General features: G+C 39.9%; 2 protein-coding genes across 2 annotated transcripts; one reads left to right on the top strand and one right to left on the bottom strand.

Moving 5' to 3' along the window:
• Window positions 1-1034: 1034 nt before the first annotated feature.
• LOC311087735 (uncharacterized protein) lies at window positions 1035-5519 on the top strand (the record flags this gene model as incomplete). The annotated part of the gene is made up of 5 exons (XM_084121138.1): window positions 1035-1172; window positions 2256-2378; window positions 2512-2580; window positions 2937-3033; window positions 4567-5519. Exons 1-5 carry the CDS (start codon window positions 1167-1169, stop codon window positions 5517-5519), a joined length of 1248 nt encoding a protein of 415 aa, XP_083977264.1. The 5' UTR covers window positions 1035-1166.
• Window positions 5520-18561: 13042 nt separating this feature from the next.
• On the bottom strand, window positions 18562-22265 carry exosc4 (exosome component 4). The gene is made up of 3 exons (XM_084120344.1): window positions 22042-22265; window positions 20219-20425; window positions 18562-19114 (listed from the first exon to the last, which is right to left on the bottom strand). The coding sequence occupies exons 1-3, from the start codon at window positions 22210-22212 to the stop codon at window positions 18755-18757; spliced, it is 738 nt and encodes a 245-aa protein (XP_083976470.1). The 5' UTR covers window positions 22213-22265; the 3' UTR covers window positions 18562-18754.
• Between the last annotated feature and the right edge of the window lie 1209 nt (window positions 22266-23474).

Raw genomic sequence — 23474 nt, 5'->3', positions numbered from 1 at the left:
TCATGGACACCTCGACACTTGGTCAAGTGGAACCGGGGATTGAACCACCAATCTTTCGGTTTGTAGACAACCTACATGAACCACTGAGCCACTGCCACCCCCGTATTTTTACAACATGTAAAAATTCACCCAGAAAGTGGCCCATTTTATCAATGTTTATAAACTTGCAACAACTTATATAATGGCGAGTTGTTGAAAAGACAATATAAATGTGACTCAACAGACTTAGTTGTCCATGATGCAAATACATCTGTGTATGTTTTACTGCCCTTCTGCTCTGAGGGAAGTTATGCTTAGGGTTAGGGTTAGGATCTCAGTAAAGGGGTAATTTCTCACAACATAGCAACACTGCTTTGTTAACTGAATGCATTACTTACATAATAATGACAGCAACACGTACTTTGCAACATTAAACAGTTTTTAATATGGGCTAAAAAATTGTCCAACCACAGCGAATCCTGCGGGTGCCAAGGGAAGGTCAGAGCCAATGACAACCCAACTGAGCAGATGCGTCACACTTACTTGTCCATATATGGTCATTTATGACAGAATCTTCCAGGTTCTTGAGGTGAATGAACAGATTATAATTTAAACATTTATTTGCCCCCATTAAATATCAAACTAAAACGACAGATTGCCTTTTGGGGTTAACCTGATGCCGCAAAAGATTTGTTGATTACAGTGAAACTTTTTCTTCCTTTGCTTACAAAAAAATAGTCTCATAATTAATAAAGCATTGCAGTATTTCTTGACCAAAGTGCAGCTACTCAAATGAAGTGCTTCTGTAATATTTAGTGTATCTACAGTCAATTAAAGGTATACATTTATTCACTTCTGTGTTTCCTGCATTTTTTTACAAAAGTTTTTTTTTTTAAACTTTTTTTTCAATTTCTTAACAATACATCTTAACAATAGGCCATTATCACGCTGATACGTAGTACTTCCGCATTCAGTGATCTTTGTGCACTGCCACTTCCGGTGAATCACTCATCACTCTGGCGAACCCACAATGGACGACCCTAAGTTTAGTTATACTGCATCCCTGGTAAATTTACCCAAAATAACTTTTTCTGACGTACATCGACTAACTGAACAACATTCCATCACAGCCCGCTCCAAAGTGGACAAGGGATACAGTTTCTTTTTCGAGAACTTCATCTACGATTATGAAGGTGAGTGGCTAACGTTACTAGCTAGCTAACATAACATTGCATTAGTAACGTTAGGTTAGCTTATCCTAACGTCAGTTTGGCGTCAGCTCAGATGTTCGTATGGTTATAAGATGTTTAACCTACGTCAAACACAACTAAAGTAAGATTATTCACATTTAAATGAGTCTGAGTCAATACTACAGAGTCCGGGAAGTCATCACAATCCGTTCCCCCGTGGACACGGTTTATGAATTTGTGCGTACAGATTTCAAAAACTGAAGGCACGGTTTACAAAATCTGAGAGCGCGGATTATAAACTCGTGGGTACGGTTTATTAATCCGTGGGCACGATCATTTGTTAAACCGAGGTAACAGTGAGAATTCGTGAGTACGGTTTATAAACTGAGAGAAAAAATTGCAAAACCGTCGCCACGGATTGTTTTTTTCTCTCCGACAGGTGACTTCCCGGGCTCCGTACTATTCACCCATTTCATTTGTATTCTGATAGGAAGAAAGAAGAATCCACAGTATATGCATTAATTATAGTTTTGTCTACCAGTGTCCAACATCATTGGCAGGGCGGTGGTTGTCAGGTCTAGGTGTTACAGGTCGATGAGGAAGAGAGAACAGCCCCATTATTTGAAGGTTTTTTTAGGAAGCTAAGGCATAATGGCAAGAAGTTTAACCCCTTCCACTGTTGCCTGTTTACATTAAGTCAGTCAACAGCCATGTGCAATAAATTGCTATACCTTTGTGACATACTACGGAATGCAAATATCAATATCATGATAATGTGACTTTGCATTTAAATTCTTTAATATCCTGTTTGTTGAATCCAACATGTTAATGGTGTAAGGGGTTAACTAACTCTACTGCGGTTGCAGATTTCCTAGAATTTTTTGTTAATTGAAATGCTCTTTCTTAAATAACTATATTATTCGCAACAAGATTTTCATTTTAGTTTTTACTCTACTGCGGTTGCAGATTTCCTAGAATTTTTTGTTAATTGAAATGCTCTTTCTTAAATAACTATATTATTCACAACAAGATTTTCATTTTAGTACTTTATCAACTAAAATTATTAGTGTTGTGTCTTTAATGTAGATTGTTTTCCAAGCTGATGCAGCCGAACTTCAAGAAACCTCATGCAGCTGTACAGCAGGCAAGGTTCTGTGCAACCATCTAGTGGCCTTGTTGTTCCAGAGTGCCCATTACAGCATGTTGCAGGTGAGGGCTGTGGTCTGGAATAATGTTTACATGGGCAGGTTGATTGGAGTAACACTGGTTCTAGAGGTCTACCTTTGATTGTTAACAAGCACATCCTCAATCCCGGTTTGCTGTTCTATCTCTTGTTCTGCAGTTGAGAGCTGTACCACCACCTGTGGCCTGCACAAGCTCTCTGCAAACATGGCATCGACCAAGGACAAAGGTAAGATTGTAGCCGCGCATTGCTGCACCGCATTGAATAGACTTCCAGTCTATTTTTCAGCTGTGGCATGAGCTGCTCCGCGTGCCACCCTTCGCTCCGCGAGCAGTGTGTCCCAAACGTTACACCTGGGACACACTTTTCGTGGAGCGAAGCATGGTGCGCGCGGCGGCTGAAAAATAGACTGGAAGTCTAAAGCGGTGCAGCGCGAGGGGCTGCGCAGCTGTACGTCTGGCTACATTAACATGGGGGTGAATTAGAAACGTTGCCACTCCACGTGGCTACCGTGAGCAGTGTGTTTACACCATTACAAGCAAGATACTATTACAATCATGGCTACTTGTTTATATCATTCCCAGGGTATCCATGCAGAGCCGGTTCAGGACTTGGTTGTTAGGAGACCAAAGCCATCTGCCAGGAGTGTATGCAAATCAACACTCTATCAAGCATACACGGGTAATGTTACTACTGTAACTAATATCATACTGTTGGCTGCCGTATAATACATAATTGTATCTTGCCACTTTTATACACATAGATTATGTAGCAAATATAACACTGCAGTGAGCAATTCTCCAGAAAAACTCTTAACATCAGAATTGAAAACCAAAACAAGCTTAGGGCTGGGTACCGACCGAATTGCCTCGATACTATCGAGTATCGAAAAATTACTTGTATTTCGGTACCAGATTTCGATACCTAAGTGAAGAGATACCTTGTTGATCACTCTGACAGTGTTTATATTGCAATAATGACCTACTGAATGTACACTGCCGTTCAAAAATGTGTTGGTTGTCAGAATTTTTTTTCAGTAAGGATGCATTAAAGTGATCAAATTATCTCAAGTCATCTTCATTTATATAGCGCTTTTAACAATGTAGATTGTTTCAAAGCAGCTTTACAGAGATAAACGTATAATTTAAGGTAACAGAGATTGTTTTGGCTTTGTAGCGGTTCTTTAAAGTTATTTTCGAGCTAAAGTTAGTTTTGATTGATTCGCTTCCATCGCAACGATCATTTGTTATTAAATTAGGGGCCGCTAAGACGACACCATTTTCTCTACAGACTTTAAAGGGATACTCCACCGTCTTTTCATATTAAACTATGTTATTCCCTTAACTAAGACGAGTTGATACATACCTCTCTCGTCTCAGTGCGTGCACTCAATCGCTCTGGCGCGCGGCGAAACTTTGTTCACTCAGTTCATTCAATATGGGCCAAGCAGAGAAGCTACCAAACACCTCCACGTTTTCCCTATTTAAACACAGTTACTCGCGTAGTGTAACTCGACCTAGGACAGTGACACAAAACAAAACGTTGCGCTTTTCTAAGCGTGTAAAATGGATAACTATATTGTATGGCGGAATACCATAGCAAGTGCTTATGAGCACTTCGACTTGGCGGAGTAATATCTTCACTCGTGAAAAATCCTCTCACCGGCCCCCGCTCCCTCTGGTGAAGATATTACTCCGCCAAGACGAAGTGCTTACAAGCGCTTGCTATGGTATTCCGCCATACAATATAGTTATCCATTTTACACGCTTAGAAAAGCGCAACGTTTTGTTTTGTGTCACCGTCCTAGGTCGAGTTACACTACGCGAGTAACTGTGTTTAAATAGGGAACACGTGGAGGTGTTTGGTAGCTTCTCTGCTTGGCCCGTATTGAATGAACTGAGTGAACAAAGTTTCGCCGCGCGCCAGAGCGATTGAGTGCACGCACTGAGACGAGAGAGGTATGTATCAACTCGTCTTAGTTAAGGGAATAACATAGTTTAATATGAAAAGACGGTGGAGTATCCCTTTAAACGCGAACCTGTGAGAAACGCTGATGGCGTTCACATGCACATCAAGAATTAATTCTATAGTTATGTGCGTTTGAATATATGTGCGCAGGTTTGTAATTCCCTACAGACCAAGTCTAAACAAAGTACAAGCTGCAAGAGATGTGTAGATAATTTAACTCTTACTGTTTTTAATTTTACGTTTCAGGATCCCTCCCTGACCCGCAAGTGTTGTCTCTTGGGAAAGGACTGAAAAACCTCAGGCCGCAACCACTAATATCCTCAGTGCTGCTTGGCTTGTCTCAACTCTCCATGGTCGACTCCAGGTTCGGACCTGTGCCGCGAGGTTCACCCCTGTCCTACCAGTGTCCTCCTGTGGTCAAACGCGGAAATTATGTCCAACACCCAGATACACCAACATTCCCTAAACTGCCTTTAGAGGGGTCAACATTTCCCACTACTTTTCCAAACTTTGACCCAAACTCCCAACAGTTTCTCCATTTGGACAGCTTAACTGTGACGCACGAGATGGCAGCTGGGAGAGAAGAGCAGACACGTGAACAGTCTGAGTGCCCATTATGGCAAGCCTTACGCAAGCCTAGAGTGACAGCTAGTAGGTTCTATGAGGTTAGCCATGTGAAAGGGCCATCTTCTGGTCAGACCCTGGCAGGGCGGATACTTAAGGGAGTAGGCCAAACTCCCGCCATGAAGAGGGGCCTTGAACGCGAGCCACAGGTGCTGGAACAATATTCAAAACATTTTAATGTAAATGTCTCACGCTGTGGATTTGTTATCCATCCTGATGCTCCTCACCTCGGGGCTAGCCCCGATGCAAGGGTATATGACCCTAGTGCAGTTCCCTGTTTTGGGCTTGCTGAAGTTAAATGCCCAGACATCTCTAACATTTCTGAGGCAGGACATGTAAAAATGGTGAATGGTCAGGCAAAACTGAAGCAGAATCATAAATACCACTGGCAGGTTCAAGGTCAATTGGCAGTAACTGGATTGAGTTGGTGCGATTTTATAACAGACACTGAGGGAGACTTCACCGTTGAAAGAGTCTGGAGGGATGATGAAATGATCAAAGAGATGAAAAAGAAGGTGGACCTGTACTTCTTTGGTACATATATGAATGTGTATCTTCAACAGAAAGTGAAATGAACTGAATGAATAAAGGATTTTATTAATTACCTTTTTCTGAGTACATTATTTACAACATTATTATATATTTACATCATTTTGAATACTTTCAGGACAGACTGACCTGAATTGATTATAGATGAATGACTTCTTATTCAACTATATACATCTTGTTCAATTATATACATCTCATTTAATTATATACATCTCATTCAATTATATACATCTTGTTCAATTATATACATCTCATTCAATATATACAATGTTTTCAGTATACAGTTAAATGCATGTGATCGGGGGAAACACTATTCAACAGGGATGTAGCCTTTTAAATCAAGTGGTCCCTGGAAGTTGGTCATCACACAGCAGACGGTCCACAGCTGGTTGACTGTCCCAGACAAGGTTAGAGGGACAGTGTGTTGCCAGATGCGGTATTCCTTGACTCTGCGTATTGCTCTTTCCACGAGGATTCGAAGTCGGGCGATTGCTTGTGTTTTTAGAGCATCCTCTTTGGTGAACTGCGCTGTGGTTAGAGATGAAATAAGTTAATTTCTATTAATTCAGTGAGTGCCTCAGCACTTTATAAACATTTGTCTGCACATCTTAATGATTATCATTTTGATCACAGTTTTAATTTGAAATGTTCATTCTTTTCATGCCTACCTGTCATCTTGAAGGGTGGTATAATCAGCGTTGCCCCACGGTCAGCTAGCAGCTTCTCGATGGTGAAACCCTTGTCTGCCATGCAGCCATCTCCTGGCTCCAGTAAGTCGAGCAGTCCACTTCGTTCAGTCAGCTCTCGGTCAGAGATAGAGCCGGTGAAGAGACTTGACACAAAAGTCACAGCACTACATGGGGCAATTCCAATTAATCCCTTCAAGGTTGTCGTGTTTTTGTACGATGAGAAAACCTCTGACTGGAGAGTGAGGGATGATGGATTCTGGCATCGCACCTCGGTGCAGTCGATGATTACCCGAACATCTGGACTGTACTGCACAAATTTGCTTGGCATGGTGTTCTTGACTTGCTGTTTACTCATCCAGATGGGAAGGGAGCCAAGGAGCAGGTAAAGGTAGTTGGCCCACGTTATAACAACACGGGAGACAGTGGACACACTGACCTGAAACATGTCAGCCAGCACCTTCTCTTGCAGGCCTGCAGCAACTCGGCAGCAGAAAAGAAAAAACTCATCAACCAGTTGCAGTCTACGCGTTGGACTGGGAGAAAGGGGTTCAAATGTCTGTCCCTTTTTCTGAGCTTTCGGCCAATAAACCACCATGGAGGCAGATGGTTGAATAGCCTCCCAGAAGTCACAAAAAACATATCTTGAAGTGAATCTTGTGTAAAAAAGGATGTCCTTGTCTGAGACACAAAATCGGTGAAAAAGCACTTGACTCACTTTCAGCTGTGACAGCTCTGTTGTCAGCTCCTTGACTTCGTCTTCCAATTGCTGTATGCGTGCAGCAGCAGCATCCAGTGCACCTGTATGAGATGAGAATGAGAGAAAAAAAATATTTATTTTGTCTTTGACTTGCATATTGGAAGTAGTTTGGACCTCTAAAGCAACATGAAATAGCTTTTTATAGCTCAATATTCACTTTTACGTTTAACCCTTGTGTGGTGTTCATATTTTTGTTATTCAGCCAGTGTTCGTGGGTCTGGTGGACCCACTTAATGTTTGGGTTTTTAATTCAACATAAAAAATTTATGTTAAAATACTCAACAGATGTTTACTTCATCCCAATTACAAGCAATATAAACTGCATATATGGTTAATATTTTCTCTTTACCTTTGTTAGATCACATTTAAGAATTAAAACTCTGTGCGGGAACGGCAGGGAAACACAAAACTCACTCTTGCACTCACACTTACACACACACTCTCATTCGCGCGCGCGCGCGCGCACACACACACACTCGCTTGGATATGTGGTTTACGGGGACTTTCCATAGGCGTTATGATTTTTCTAATGTACAAACTGTATAATCTACCCCCCTACACTAACCCTACCCCTAAACCTACCAATCACAGAAAACTTTTTGGCCTTTTTTGAATTTCAAAAAACACCATTTAGTATGTTTTTTTTAAGCCGTTTGGTTTATGAGGACACAGATGTCCTCATAAACCACATTTCAGAACACAAGCAAGGCGGCAAACAATGACATACCTGGTTTAGGAGCAGAACCATAATCATGTTCAGTCATCACCACCGCAGCTGCGACCTCCTCCATCGCCTCTTCCTCACATGGCAGGGACTGCTCCAGAGGAAGGGCTGGGCAAACGTCATGGCCTAAGCGAGTTGATGCTCTTTTATAAGCGGACTCCCTTCTTGGCAGTCCCCAGTTGTTCCACTGGAAACGGGAGGGCACGGACCCGATTTTCAGACGCTTGATGCGACCCCGGTTGGTAAAGTTAGCCATGTCAGCTAACGCTAGCCTGCTAACGTTAGTGTAGTAGTCTGATTCACTAAAGTGCCGGCTACAAACAAACGTGCTACCTTGTTTTATTTTAAAGTTTGGCCCTTCATCCCGGCGAACCGCTTTAATCCACTTCTTCCTTAGACTCAATTCAGTCGGGAATCCATGAAAACTTAAGTAGGGTTGGCGTTGTTTGTTAGATTTACAAAGTGGAACAGAGCAGTGACATCTAGCCTTCGTTTCAGCCATTGTAGAACTGCGCGCCGGAAGTGGATATGCACAGAGTTGACAAACCCCGCCCATGAAACCCGGAAGCGTGATAATCCCCTATACATTAAAGGGATACTTCACCTCTGGAAAGATGAATGTGTATTTAAAATAGGTCATTTATGTAGAAGAAATGTGAAGAAATTTTTGAATTTGGAGCTTTCTAGACTGAGAAAAGCCAGAAAATGTATTTTTGGCTTATGTGGATGAAAGACAACAACTCCCAGAATGCACTTGCTTCGCTGCCCTACGAGGCCACTCCCAAGCCACGCCTACCGGTAAGAGAGCGCAGCCGCAGTTGAAAACAACAAGGCTAGGCTACTATTGAGACTCCGTGATGAGTTTGCCAGGGATTTCGAGATCGCCCAAAATGTCCGGGATTCGGCTTTTGCGTTCTACAGTCGCCATTCATCATGTTTACTGTGGCGAGCAGGACGAGACTGACGGCCGCGGGAGAACGGCGCGAGGCCGGTGGCGTCATTACTGAGACGCGCCGGTCTCCTATCTCTCACGGAGGAGCGGGAATTTTCTTAGCAATGGTAAAACGCACATCAACTGATCACTTGTTTAGCGTTCATGTAAACACTAAATTCAGATTCACCAATCGGAATGAATTCAGTTAGATTGAAACAAAAGGTGTGCATGTAAGAAAAAATGCAGAAAGCAAAAGCCGAATCCCGGACATTTTGAACAATCTCGCCCGCCGGACAAGTCCGGGAAAAATAGGATGATAACCCCTAGGGCTGTACTCAACCAAAGAAAATCTTGGTCGACTGAAGTCCTGAAATTTTCGACTAAAAATCGACTAAAAATTACGTTAGAAAAAAAAAACGTTAAATTAATTAGATGCGCACTGTGCGCAGTACTTGGTAGCCTTGTTGTCCGCCTAAATGAATTATAAATAAACATAAACAACTAGTAGGCTATTTGCAGTATATTAAATCGTTTTTGACCTAATTATTTTGCACTGAAATGAGTCTGACACTCGAGTCTGTCAGCTCTGACAGCGCTGCATCACGTGCACCTGCGCAATATCATAGCTTATGATTTCCGAAAATAGTACTATGTTGTCAACTAGTGATATCATCACAAGAACTGTTGAGGAATATGCAACATAATTTAGACAATTATTTTTGTCATATGTTATAATAATAAGTTATAACTGTCAGACACTATCATTTCACCGTGCATGTCCTCGCACCGAGCGAGGCTGAACATGAGCTCAGCTTCGCAGCTGAGACACGAATAGACTATTAACTAAAGCTTTTACTCTTAATAAACACAAAAGGCACGTCCACTTTAATAAAAAAAGAATATTTATTAAACAAACCAGATCAAGAGCAGAAACGAAAAAAAGTGCATAACTGAAAAATAAAGCATCCTAGGCTCAAAACTAACACAACCAACAGCACAGCGCAATTGCGCATTAGGCTCCAAATAAAAAAATAAAAAAGTTAGGTTATCACACTAAAACATTGAAATATTCAAATTCTGATATGTTCATATAGCCTACTTAAAACAGACAGGGCAAGCTAACGCAGACAAGTGAGCTTACCACTTTTAGATGATATGTCATGTTTGTCGTCGAGCTGTGGAAAACTGTTGCTTGCAAACTTTGCATTCGACCTTTTTCCTGTTATCAATTTTAACAAAATGCTGCCACACTGTCGATTTCTTTGTTGTTGACATGTTAGAAGAGGACTGACTATTAAACGCTCTCACAATTAAATAAATAATATTCAGCATCAAACCTTCTACGCTCGACGCTCTCTCTTGGGTTGGGCTAATCCAAAAAAGGTGAAAACAAGGGGGGTGTTTTGAAGACAGACTGTTACAGTGAAACAAGGGTACTCTGAAAACACCCCCATTAGCAGTTAGTGCTTTCCACCTGATGAAATGAGCGCGCCTCAGCGCGGCAAAACTGATGAAATAAACGCGGCAGAAAATCGACCAATCAGAATTTTGGTCGAACCAGAACGTATCGACCAATTAATCGACTAATCGACTAGGACAGTACAGCCCTAACCCCTACTACTCAGCTTTCTCCTACTTCTCAGCTTTCTTCACAGAACAAGAGCCTGATAGCTTAGCTTCCAAAGAAAGACGGCTGAAACTGTGTGTACATTCTGTGAGTGAGATCCCACCCTCTATGGGCGGGTTGAACACATGCGGAACAGCTCCTCCTACTGGCTGGAGTCTTTAGCCTCTGGCCAGAAAAATATTTTTTCCAGACAAAAAATACATAAATCTCTTGTCTCAGGGGGATATGAGGGTGGAAAGGTAATTCGAAAATACTACAGGTTTTCTACTAATACAATGCTTAATGCTAAATCCTGAAGTATCCCTTTAACTATAACTTTTTGTCACCCAATTGAATTTTATCAGAAGGGATGAGTAAGAATTATTATTTGAAAAACCTCTCTGTTTTGTATTATTAAAAGAATTGTTTGACTATACAAGGGTAAATATTTGATAATTCTACTATGGTATTTACCAAATATTCTTATGCATTAATGCAGTAGTGATACTTCACTTTCTCTAGACTCAATCGCAATCTGTGTCTATGTGCTAATATATGACAATATAATATACCTTGTACATCTAGCCTCTAGTCTAGAGAGAATATGGTTGTTCAAATCCACATATTTACTGATAGACAAGTATACAGTGAGGAAAATAAGTATTTGAACACCCTGCTATTTTGCAAGTTCTCCCACTTGGAAATCATGGAGGGGTCTGAAATTGTCATCGTAGGTGCATGTCCACTGTGAGAGACATAATCTAAAAAAAAAAATCCAGAAATCACAATATATGATTTTTTAACTATTTATTTGTATGATACAGCTGCAAATAAGTATTTGAACACCTGTCTATCAGCTAGAATCCTTACCCTTAAAGACCTGTTAGTCTGCCTTTAAAATGTCCACCTCCACTCCATTTATTATCCTAAATTAGATGCACCTGTTTGAGGTTGTTAGCTGCATAAAGACACCTGTCCACCCCATACAATCAGTAAGAATCCAACTACTAACATGGCCAAGACCAAAGAGCTGTCCAAAGACACTAGAGACAAAATTGTACACCTCCACAAGGCTGGAAAGGGCTACGGGGAAATTGCCAAGCAGCTTGGTGAAAAAAGGTCCACTGTTGGAGCAATCATTAGAAAATGGAAGAAGCTAAACATGACTGTCAATCTCCCTCGGACTGGGGCTCCATGCAAGATCTCACCTCGTGGGGTCTCAATGATCCTAAGAAAGGTGAGAAATCAGCCCAGAACTACACGGGAGGAGCTGGTCAATGACCTGAAAAGAGCTGGGACCACCGTTTCCAAGGTTACTGTTGGTAATACACTAAGACGTCATGGTTTGAAATCATGCATGGCACGGAAGGTTCCCCTGCTTAAACCAGCACATGTCAAGGCCTGTCTTAAGTTTGCCAATGACCATTTGGATGATCCAGAGGAGTCATGGGAGAAAGTCATGTGGTCAGATGAGACCAAAATAGAACTTTTTGGTCATAATTCCACTAAACGTGTTTGGAGGAAGAAGAATGATGAGTACCATCCCAAGAACACCATCCCTACTGTGAAGCATGGGGGTGGTAGCATCATGCTTTGGGGGTGTTTTTCTGCACATGGGACAGGGCGACTGCACTGTATTAAGGAGAGGATGACCGGGGCCATGTATTGCGAGATTTTGGGGAACAACCTCCTTCCCTCAGTTAGAGCATTGAAGATGGGTCGAGGCTGGGTCTTCCAACATGACAATGACCCGAAGCACACAGCCAGGATAACCAAGGAGTGGCTCTGTAAGAAGCATATCAAGGTTCTGGCGTGGCCTAGCCAGTCTCCAGACCTAAACCCAATAGAGAATCTTTGGAGGGAGCTCAAACTCCGTGTTTCTCAGCGACAGCCCAGAAACCTGACTGATCTAGAGAAGATCTGTGTGGAGGAGTGGGCCAAAATCCCTCCTGCAGTGTGTGCAAACCTGGTAAAAAACTACAGGAAACGTTTGACCTCTGTAATTGCAAACAAAGGCTATTGTACCAAATATTAACATTGATTTTCTCAGGTGTTCAAATACTTATTTGCAGCTGTATCATACAAATAAATATCATACATTGTGATTTCTGGATTTTTTTTTTAGATTATGTCTCTCACAGTGGACATGCACCTACGGTGACAATTTCAGACCCCTCCATGATTTCTAAGTGGGAGAACTTGCAAAATAGCAGGGTGTTCAAATACTTATTTTCCTCACTGTATATATATATATATATATATATTATACTGTACACACACAATGAGCTGACACAATAAGCAGCCCTTCCTGATAGTTTCCCCAGTGTTGTGACTTTCCTGAGTACACCAGTGTCCTCCGCACTCCAAAAACATGCAGGTATAGTTAATCAAGAACTACAGGCTATATTGTACGTGTCATCTCTGTGACAGACTGGTCACCTGTTCAAGGTGATTTTATACTTTTGGCTTGTGGTAGCTGGGATAAGCTCCTGGATATTTCAGGCACAAAAATGGTCAAAAGACGTAATTGGACATTGTGAAAACAAAAACCTTTATTTGTCCACTATAACAGAAACTGTGGTTCAAAAACAAACAAACAAACAAACTGTCTTCATGTACCGGTAATGTAATTAGCATTGATTGAGAGTAATTTGAACATGATCTTCAGGCTGCCAGGTGGGTGGCCATGTCTTCTTACTGGAAAAAAGTAAAAACAACAATCAATAAATGAGAAATTTACAGAGGTGAATTAAGTTGCCATGTAGGTTTACTTATTCTTACCAGGATGGACAAGGCAACCAATGCACCAACACCTCTTTACGTCCCTGTGAATTAGGTAAAAAATAAAGAGCCAAACAATTACAATAGTGTTGGGTCCGAGTCCACCATTGTCGAGTCCGAGTCGAGTCCAAATCCTTAACAATCGAGTCCAAGTCCGAGTCCAAAGAGGGCCGAGTCGCACTTGAGTCCGAGTCCTTAACATCCGAGTCCGAGTCGAGTCCGGCCGAGTCCACAAAGATTTAAATGGTTTTAAATTGACCTTTCACAAAGACCCGCCCCTCTTACTGTCTTTAGTGACTTTAATCTACTATCTGGTTTGGTTTGTTTGTCGGACAAAAATGGCAGGTATCTGCATTATGATTGGTCAGATCGCATGTCAATCAAATTCCAGTGAAAGGTCTCAACACTGAGCTCTTAAATTAATATGTTAAACCTTACAAAATGACTCCAATGTATAGTTACAGTCATACGTTTACCTATCGTACATCTTTCAGATTCTGCAAGGTAATGCTCAAGAATATAAGAGCCAGGAGTAAACTTTTGAGCAAGATGACGTTGATTTTTAAAATTTTATTTATTTTGATTATCTTATTTTGTTTTACATGCTAATATCTTATTTAGCCTCTAAATGGCAGGACTAAATTAATTAATGAATTTTTAAATAAAATAAGAGCAATTTACACCAATGATCCAGTTCAAAAATGTACACTCCCTGGCTCCTAATGGTTGCTTCACTCTTGAGCATCACTAAATGTTTGCAGGGTTTGTAATAGTTGTGTATGAGTTGTCTTCAGTGTGACAAATAAATTAATCACGTTATTAACTTAATTAAGCCATCACTTACTTACCGCGTTCTGCACTCTCACTGAAACTCTCGTCATAAACACTGAAGTTGTCCGCACTGCACAGCGAATCTCTTATTTATATCGCGTCAAGACTTTGTCGTTTATGAGGAGATTTGCGAAAGGATAAAACTTGCGCTGATTCTGAACATACGTTTTGAGCGACTTCTCCGCATGGTGACTCAAAACGCCTCTGATTGGCCACTGTGTTCATGCGCTTAATATACATATCTGTGATTGGCTACAATGCTCAACACTGACACAACACAATGTAAGCAGTTTCGTTTCGTTTTTGAATAATATTGTGTCCTCCAGTGCCCGGACTCGACTGTACTCGGCAAATTTTCCGAGTCTAAAATGTCCGAGTCCATGTCAAGTCCGAGTGCAAATTCATCCGAGTGCGTGACAAGTCCGAGTTCATTAAAAATTGGACTCGAGTCCGAGTTCGAGTACCCCAACTCTACTAAATTACATAAATACATAAAAGATAGACGTCAAGTACACAACTTAAATTAAAGATTAATTTATCTTTGATAAGTATATAGTTTTTGAGAGCTGTGTGTGTATATACATAACACACACACACACACACATACAGACACACACACACACACATATATATATATATATAGATGTGGTGCCTCTCAAAAACTACATACTTATTAAAGACTAATTTATTTTCATTATCATCAAATGTTTTCAGGATTGGCCAAGATAAACAGTATTGGATGATTTTGCAGGGCTGTTAAAATCCACACATCTGTGATCTACACGTAATGCCTGGTATTGACTTAAAGTAGTGCAGTTATCTCATCATAAGGTAGCCACAAACATATGGTGCATCAATAAAAAGCAATTGTTGCGCACAGCAAACTCTTACACTACATTCTAACCTAAAATGTTTAATAATGAATTATTTTAAACAGACATTAATCGCCTGACAACTGTAGGGCTATACATGTGCATGCTCACTTTAAAGAATAACGTTTGATGCTGACAGCATTGAAAAGCATTAGATATCGGAAGCTAACACTTGCATTTACAATAATTTTGTGTTAACAAGAACTGAAATGTTTTATTCTTTTGCTAAATACTTACTTGTGTATTCTGATGATTCAATGGAAGAGACGAACTTGAGCACTGCATTGAGGGGCGGGAAGTGATGAGGGCGCTGAAAATGTTTAAACATTTGATTGGTTTCCAAGCGGTAGTGGGTGTTTCCTGGAGCAGCGAATGACTAAAATTCAGGCCAATGTACCTTTTTTATTAATTTATTAATTTATTATTATTATTATTATTAGTTAATACTTTTACCATTCCAAATACAATCACAAACAAAGAAACAAAAATGCGTGTATGAGTCAAAAAGACAAAAGCAGAGAGCAGAATGAATAAAGCAGACAGATATATAACTACAATAACTAGCATAAATTATTCACACTGAATTATTGAAAATTCTGCAAACATTTTGTTTCCCGGAAATGGATTGTTTAAACTGTAAAAACAGTCCCCTGACTATTAAAGGTGCTCTAAGTGATGTCACGCGTTTTTTAGGCCAAAATATTTTTTGTCACATACAGCAAACATCTCCTCACCATCCGCTAGCTGCCTGTCCCCTGAACACACTGTAAAAAAAACGCGGTCTCTCTAGACACCGCAGGCTCCACAAACAGCAACAAAAACAAACTGGGCTAACCTGCACCACGAAACATAACAACCTGTTCCAGCCAATAACTGACAAGAATGATTTGGGGGTGGGGTTTGGGGGGTTAGTGCGCGGATGAGGAGGAGGGAGGGTCTAGCTAGCCTCCGTTTTGTTTGACAATACTTCGAACGTCAACAAGAAGTGACGTCACCCAACATCACTTAGAGCACCTTTAATGAGCAAGCGTGTAATATTAGATGTAGTAACAACATTCGCCCCCATTAGAGATTATGAGTTATGTTTCTGTACAAAAAAATAAAAAAAAATAAAAAAAAATAAAAAAAATAATAATAACGCGTATTTCTGCATGCACCTTAGGCATCTGCACGAGATGGAATCGTGAATCTTCGTACGATTAAGGGGCGGGACGATGACGTTGACTATAATACATTTCTGCGTGCAATCCATACGCATTTTTCATCAATAGAAGTTTAACGGGAGGGTTTTGCGTACCATATGAATGCAAAATGTGACTTTGGCGTGTAAATACTACGCCAAATGAAAATGAAAACTCGTGGTATAGATACGCAGTAGTAAGAGACTGTTGGATTAACCGATGGGAAAATTTCCTCACGGCAGGTTTTGAGGTTGAATGTCAGAGAAAACGATGGCATTTTCTAGTAAATATCATTGAACTGCAACACATTATTTACAAAGGGTATTCCTGTACTTTGTGCCAAAAGAACTGTAAAACTGTTTATGCCATTAAAATATGATGCTAGCAAATCTGTAGAAGAAAATCAACCACATAAACCTCATTAAATATGATGTCAGAAGCCATATATCTGAATACAAAAAAAAATGAAACTAGTGTTTTTAAGCAAACAGCACAACACCGTTAAACCCCTTCTGTCTGTATCTTTTTCTAACTCGAAGTCTTGGCGTTCTAAATGCAAATTTAAACTAAATATGTATAATTTAAAACAAGTAGACCTCCTGTGGAAAGGTGAAAAAAAAACATTGTGTCTGTAAGACCTGTGTGGAAACGTATCTGTGGACAGATCTTCATGATGCTGACCTCCGTGATGTTCCATCAATCCACAATCTAAATGAAGAAAACTCAACACTTTGATAATGATAATAGTGTCAAGATGTTTCTGTTTTCATAAAATGCCAACATAGGCCAATATATTGTTAACCACTTCAGGTGAACAGAAAAGTGGTGTTAACAGGAAGCGAAGTGAGAGATAGAAAGGGGCGGATTGCTGGCAACAGGCATTTTAGGATTGTTTGTGATTCGGGGCAAGAGCAAAACGGAGGTGAGCATCCCTATGCCCTACTCCCTTCGAAGTGTAGTAGAGCCCTTGAATTGGGGACTTAGGAGGGAGCAGAGCACTTATTGCGTGCCGTTATGCTTATGTTATGCCGTTTGGAACGTACTTGGAGAAAGCAGAAATGAAAGACAATATATTTCCTCATTATCTTTACCTGGGATGTTCCAATGACAACGCAGCACGGTGTCCATCAGCTGTTCTCACGACAGAAATTTCTTATTATTGCTGTTATCATATGCTGTGGCAAATCAATATAAATTTTATATTAAAAAAAAAAGTTTAAAATAAAATAAAATAGCTTGAATGTAACTAAAATGCTTTGTGAAATACTCTTAGATCAAAAATGTAGGAGTCCTAAAATTAGGATTGAAGCCCATTATTTTTAAGTTTTTCAACGAAATCTGCAAGTTAGGAGCAACTTTTAGCCTTAAAATGGTTTGTGAATATGGCCCCTGATGTCCTGAGCCCGTATTCATAAAGATTCTAAGAATCCTCTCAGAAAACTCTTAATTTAGCTTAAAAACTTTTACGTAGGAGTCTTAGCTTAAGAGCGATTCGGGACCGATCTGAGAGCAACTCTGAGTAAGTAAAAGACAAAAACTTTCATCTTATTGAGGAGGCGGGGTTGACCCCGTTGCTATGTATGACACAATCTTTTGAAGACTGTGATTGGTTGGTTGTCCAAGAAAGGGAAAACAGTGATTTTAAGTATAGGGTCTATTCTAAGCCTTCACTTTGAAATTACATGCGTAATTTTTCCTATTTGACTGTTCACACACACACACACACACATTATATATGTGTATATAAATCCTTTTTTTTTATTTATTTACCATACTGTTAATTTCCTATAAGGTATTTGATTGGCTTAGAATGATAAAAATTGTTCCACTCTTTCCAGTTACACTGATAGTTGGCATGTCTATTTAAATGGTGGTTTGAATGTTGGTTTTAATGTATCAAACATGGAATTTTCCCAGTTGCCAAATATCGTAATGTAGTGATTACTTTCATTTCAGGCGCTATAGCATTTCTGCGCTGTGTCGGAGATATTAGCGTGTCTCTAATAAGATCAGTCACAAACATGATCCCTGCACTATCTAATCTATAGCGTCTTATTAACTCACTGTCATCCATTGTCTGCAACACATTTCTTCTCCCTCTTCGTCTTTCTGCCATTTTCTCCTCTGCTAAAGAAACTCTTAAGCCTCTTAAAAGTCCTCGTCCGTGCTCCTAACAATTTTGACCTTAAGTCCTCTTTTAAGGGTTAAGATGCTTCTGAATTACTTTTTTCTTTACTAGGATTTTTTCTTTAATTTTAAGAGTAAACGCCCACTTTTCTAAGAATTTTCTTAGAATTTTGTCACTAGGAGCTACTCTATGCATTAAGATTCTTTATGAATACGGGCCCTGATACGTAAAAGTATTCTTCTTTCACATTATAATTCATAATTCTTTTTTCACATTATGCATATTATATATATATATATATATATATATATATATATACATATATACTATTAGTAATAAAATATTATTTAAAAGGTTCTTAACAGCACTTTAAAAACATTGTTCTTTATGGAATTTTATGAAAAATGATTATATTTAGCAAAATGTGTTCTGCTATTGTTATAAGAACTCTAATCTGGCAATGTTAGACAGTTAACTCTTAAAAAACCTTTTAATTCTGAGTAAAGTATGATTACCTGGATGTTTGATTTGATAAAACAAAACAGAGAAAATTGTTTTAAAACTATTTAGAAACATACCAAAACCTTTTTATTACATTTTTTCCAAAACTGAGAACTCATTGTACCAAAACAGTTATTGTTGTTTTTGTTATAGAGATTCTTCATGCGGTTTCTTCCAGAAGGATTTTTTGTTGTTTCAGTCAAAAGTAGGCTTCACTCTACAGCGGGAACACAGTCTGTTGAGTTCGCGGGACGTCCTCAATCGCTGGTAAGAATGGAGACCTCCTCCAGATGCTGACGCACGACGCCGTCCAGCACTTTACTGAGGCCTTTGCATGCGGTGATGGCGGCCTCCATCAGCGCGTCCAGGTGGTCCTGGTGGAGCCGGGCGTCCATCTGCAGCAGGGCGATGTTCCCGCTGCGGGGCAGCAGCGCCAGGGCCAGAGCAGTGCCGCCTCCGCTCTCCTCCGCGTGACACAGGTCAGCCAGGGCCGTGTCCTCCACGAAGCCAGCGCTGCAGGCGCACACGTAATCCCGCATGGGGATGCCGGCGTCCACCAGCGCCAGAGTCGCAGCGTTCACACACGCGCTGTAGTTTCCTCCGTCCGCCTGCAGGATCTACACAATCACAACAGAGACAGACAGAGACTTTATTAGCTAATGGACCCTTTTTGGTTAATAAATGGTTTTCATTTGATGTGACTTGTTTAGATTTATAATATAACAAGAACTGATAAGAAAGTAAATGTGTACTTGAAATGCAATTTAAGTTGCTTTGGATAAAAGCGTATGACAAATGAATAAATGTAAATGTAAATAATGTTATATTTTGTTAACTTTGGCAGTAAATACTGTGACTGAGGGAGTGACGACAATTTTCTCCCGACATATTTCTCGCTATATATATTAGGGCTGTCACAAAATATATTACGTCTGTCACAATATATCGCAATTCAAAAATGCAACAGTATGTATCATTGATGGTGACAATATGTGTTGTGTATAGTTTATAGTAAAATTACTGTGTGAGAAAAAAAATTCAAGTTTTTAGAGTTTTAGTGTCAGTACTACATTAAACTACTATATATAATGTTGAATATAATGTATAATAATGCAATTGGGAAATGGGTAAAAATTGGCCTACATTACTTTAAATATATCTAGTCAGTGAAAGAGTGCAAGCATTTTCGTCTAAAATAATTCTGTATTTTCAGCTTCAGGATCATGAATATTGTTATTCTGGCGTCTCTATTGTCCTGTGCTTTGGGTTTCAGCACCAAGTCCAAGAATATTCATTTACACACACAATGTAACACCAAATTTAGCATTTTAATCAACAGTACATTTTTGTTATCCTTTTATCATATGTCCTGGAGAATCACAATAATATCATATCGTGAGTTCAGTATCGTGAGATGTATCGAATCGTGACACGAGGGTATCGTTACACCCCTAATATAATGTGATCTACTACTGTAATAAACTCACATTTTTGACTAATTTGATAATGCTCTTGCATTCATCTTTTGAATAAATAACTGCATCAAAGGAATGGATTTGCTTCTGTGCCCAGTGGAAACTCTGGGATAATCATGTGGCCAGTGCTGTTTAATGGGTCCTTGAGGGGAAAAATCAGAATAAACGCTCTTCATTTCAGATCGCACATTTCTTTCCCAGCGCAGGTCAGTAAAGTGTGTGACACCAGCATGCACACACACACACCTTGACGTAGATGTCGATCTGCGAGCGGGGGTAGAGCTCGGTCAGCACCGCGGCCTCGAAGGTCTGCTTGAGGTGCAGGCTCATCTCGCTGGACTTGCGGTCCCCGTGTGGACGCCGCTTCCTCTCCGCCGTGCTGAACGTGGCCATGCTGTACTGGCAGTTGATGACCGCTCGATCGTGCAGGGACTTACTGCGAGAGCCGCGCGTCTGCAGAGCAAAAACACCTCGCATCATTATACGTTATTACACGGCTCTGTGGAATACCAGATTCTGATTGGTCAATCGCTTTATCCAGTGGTGTGTTATTCCCAGATAACAGCCGCTGAACACAGAAACACCGGCTCATCCGGGTCACTGGCGTCAGCAGTGCTATACACTCGCTAGGAACGGCTTTCTTTGTGGAAGTTTTGCATTTGGTGAGCTAATAAAGTATTAAAACTCAAATCAATATTTTGTGTACAGTTGTTTAATTATGCCATCCAGTATCGTGGACTCGCTCTCTCTCGTTTCATACAAACACATCGGCGGCCATTTTGTGACTATTGTTTTGTATACTGTTGGATTATGAGATACAAACAGGTACGATTTTAAAACAATTTAATCTGAAATCAATATCTCTTATCCCCATAATTATTAATGGGATGAAATGCTGTGTAATAAGTGTATGACTGTATGCCATACCTCTTAAATGTCCGTCTAGTTTGAACTTTAACTTGAAACTGCTCTCTCCGCGAAAGCTTTGCGTTTAAAGAGCTAATAACATATTTGCTTCCAACACATATCCATTACTTTTAATTAATTTTACAAATAAAGTAGCTTGAAAACCTGCTTAAAACCTCCTGAATATGGAAATCACTTTTACTGTATCTTCTGATCACACTGCACAAAGTGATGTTCTTCCTCAGTGTTTTTTTTCTTCTGGTTTTCCAGTGCAAATGTCTAGAGATTCTTAAATCAAGATGAATTTACTTGAACTGCAATATTACACAAAATATGAAGTCTTGTTTTCTATGAAATTGATCAAAATTAAGTGAGTTTATGATTAAAACAAGAACAAACATCTGCCAATGGGCTCAGTAAAATCTACATAATTCAAAGGGAAGTTTTATTTTGCATTGTTGACTCAAGTAACCGTATCTTGCTTTAAAGATGTTTAGATATTTGTATATTGACAAACAGGACAAAAAAACTGAGGAAGTTTTTTTTTTTTTTTGCAGCGCATGCAACATTTAATACCATGACGATGACTTTATGAATTTAAAACTTTCTAATCTGATGAAAAACACACACAACTAAAACCAGTCTAAGCTGGTTGGCGGGTCTAGCCTGGTTTCAGCTGGTCTTTTTATTTTTTAGCTGGCCATTCTGGTCAAGCTGGGAGACCATCTAAAACCAGCTTGACTAGCCAGAAAGACCAGCTTACACCAGGTAAGACCCGCCATCCAGCTTAGACTGGTTTTAGCACTCTTGTTCGGCAGGGTTAGTCTGTGCCAGTGCGAATTAAGACTTTCCAAGAGCAGAAGCTCTGCTGATACATCAATGACTATCATAAAGGCTGTGAATGAACACACTGAGACAGTATCTCTCTCTCTCCCTCTCCCTCTCTCTCCCTCTCCCTCTCTCTCCCTCTCCCTCTCCCTCTCCCTCTCCCTCTCCCTCCCTCTCCCTCTCCCTCTCCCTCTCCCTCTCCCTCTCTCTCTCTCTCACACACACACACACACACAGACAGACAGACAGACACACAGACACACACACTCTCTCTCTCTCTCTCTCTCTCTCTCTCTCACACACACACTCACACACGCGCTCTCTCTCTCTCTCACCTCGTGTGGCCCGTACACCACGGCCAGGGCTTTGGTGTTGCCCTGCTCCAGGTAAGCGGACCCGTCGGCCTGAGCGAACACACTCATGCGGGCCTGCACTTTGCGCAGCTCGGGCGCTTTCCGTCCGTCCAGCCGGTATCCCTGATCCGACAGCAACTCAAGACCCGCCATCGTTCAGCAACAAAACGCGTGGGTCTTCTTCTGCTGCTGACTTCAGTCTCCGAGTGTGTATACCTCCGCCTGCTGGACAAATAATAACATTACAGTCTCCTAATCTAGTGTATACCCAGCTAACAATTTTAGGTTATAAGAACGTTTCCGTAACGTTCCCATTAAGTTATAAAAACGTTATTTCTGAATGTTCTAGAAACGTTCAAAGCGTCCAGTTTTTTAGACATTGTATTAACGTTATTTCTTAGTTATAAGAACGTTATTCAAAACGTTATTAGAAAGTTCAATTCTCCTGTTATATAAACGTTGTATTAACGTTCTTGCTTGGTTATAAGAACGTTATTCAAACGTTATTAGAACGTTCAATTCTTAGGTTATAAGAACGTTTCCGTAACGTTCCCATTAAGTTATAAAAACGTTATTTCTGAATGTTCTAGGAACGTTCAAAACATCCAGTTTTTTAGACGTTGTATTAACGCTATTTCTTAGTTATAAGAACGTTATTCAAAACGTTATTAGAACGTTAAATTCTCCTGTTATATAAATGTTGTATTAACGTTATTTCTTAGTTATAAGAACGTTATTCAAAACGTTATTAGAACGTTCAATTCTCCCGTTATATAAACGTTCTCTTAATGTTTTTCTAAGATTATGAAAAACGTTCTTAAAACATTCCATTCACTTGTTTAAATATTCTCAATGTTTTTGCATATAATGTATATATGACAATCATTTCATGAAAGCACCTTATGAAGAACTTTCAGATTTTAAAATTAAGACAAAAGATCTAGAAAGATAATTAAAATCAAAAAGACCCATGAATCATGTCTGTAATATGTGTAATGTAGTCCAATGAAGATGAGCTGAAGTGAACCAAAGTGTAGTTTATTTCAAGATACAGATACAATTGAAACCGACTTGGGTTAAATTGAAATATGAAATTAACATGAAAATAAACCTGGACTAAAACATAGAACAAACTGATTAAACTTCAAAATAATGAAACATGAAACAAAACTAAAACTACCTCTTTACCTAACCCTAACCTATCAGCAAGCTAAAAAATACAAACAAAAAAAACATTTTAAATGACATTATCCACAATCACATCAGCTTCCACTTCCGGCACATCGGACTGGACTGGACTGAACCCTGAGAGGATCTCCGGAGACACTGCAGGGAGAAAATAAAACAGTGTTGTATTAAAGTGTGGTGAGATTAGTATAAAAGCACTGGGATGCTGTACTTGCTCATGCACAATA

Source organism: Abramis brama, assembly GCF_963993115.1.
Source record: "Abramis brama genome assembly, chromosome: 7".
Taxonomy (NCBI): Eukaryota; Metazoa; Chordata; class Actinopteri; order Cypriniformes; family Leuciscidae; genus Abramis; species Abramis brama.
Note: the sequence above shows the minus strand (reverse complement) of the source record. Positions and strands in the feature narration are given on the sequence as shown.

What these genes read in the sequence shown, in the direction of transcription:
- exosc4 (XM_084120344.1), bottom strand. Translation starts at nt 22,212, where the DNA reads ATGGCGGGTCTTGAGTTGCTGTCGGATCAGGGATACCGGCTGGACGGA. An exon ending in TGGTGTACGGGCCACACGAG is followed by an intron (nt 20,426 to 22,041) that starts GTGAGAGAGAGA and finishes TTTGCTCTGCAG; the next exon opens with ACGCGCGGCTCTCGCAGTAA. An exon ending in AGATCGACATCTACGTCAAG is followed by an intron (nt 19,115 to 20,218) that starts GTGTGTGTGTGT and finishes GTGATTGTGTAG; the next exon opens with ATCCTGCAGGCGGACGGAGG.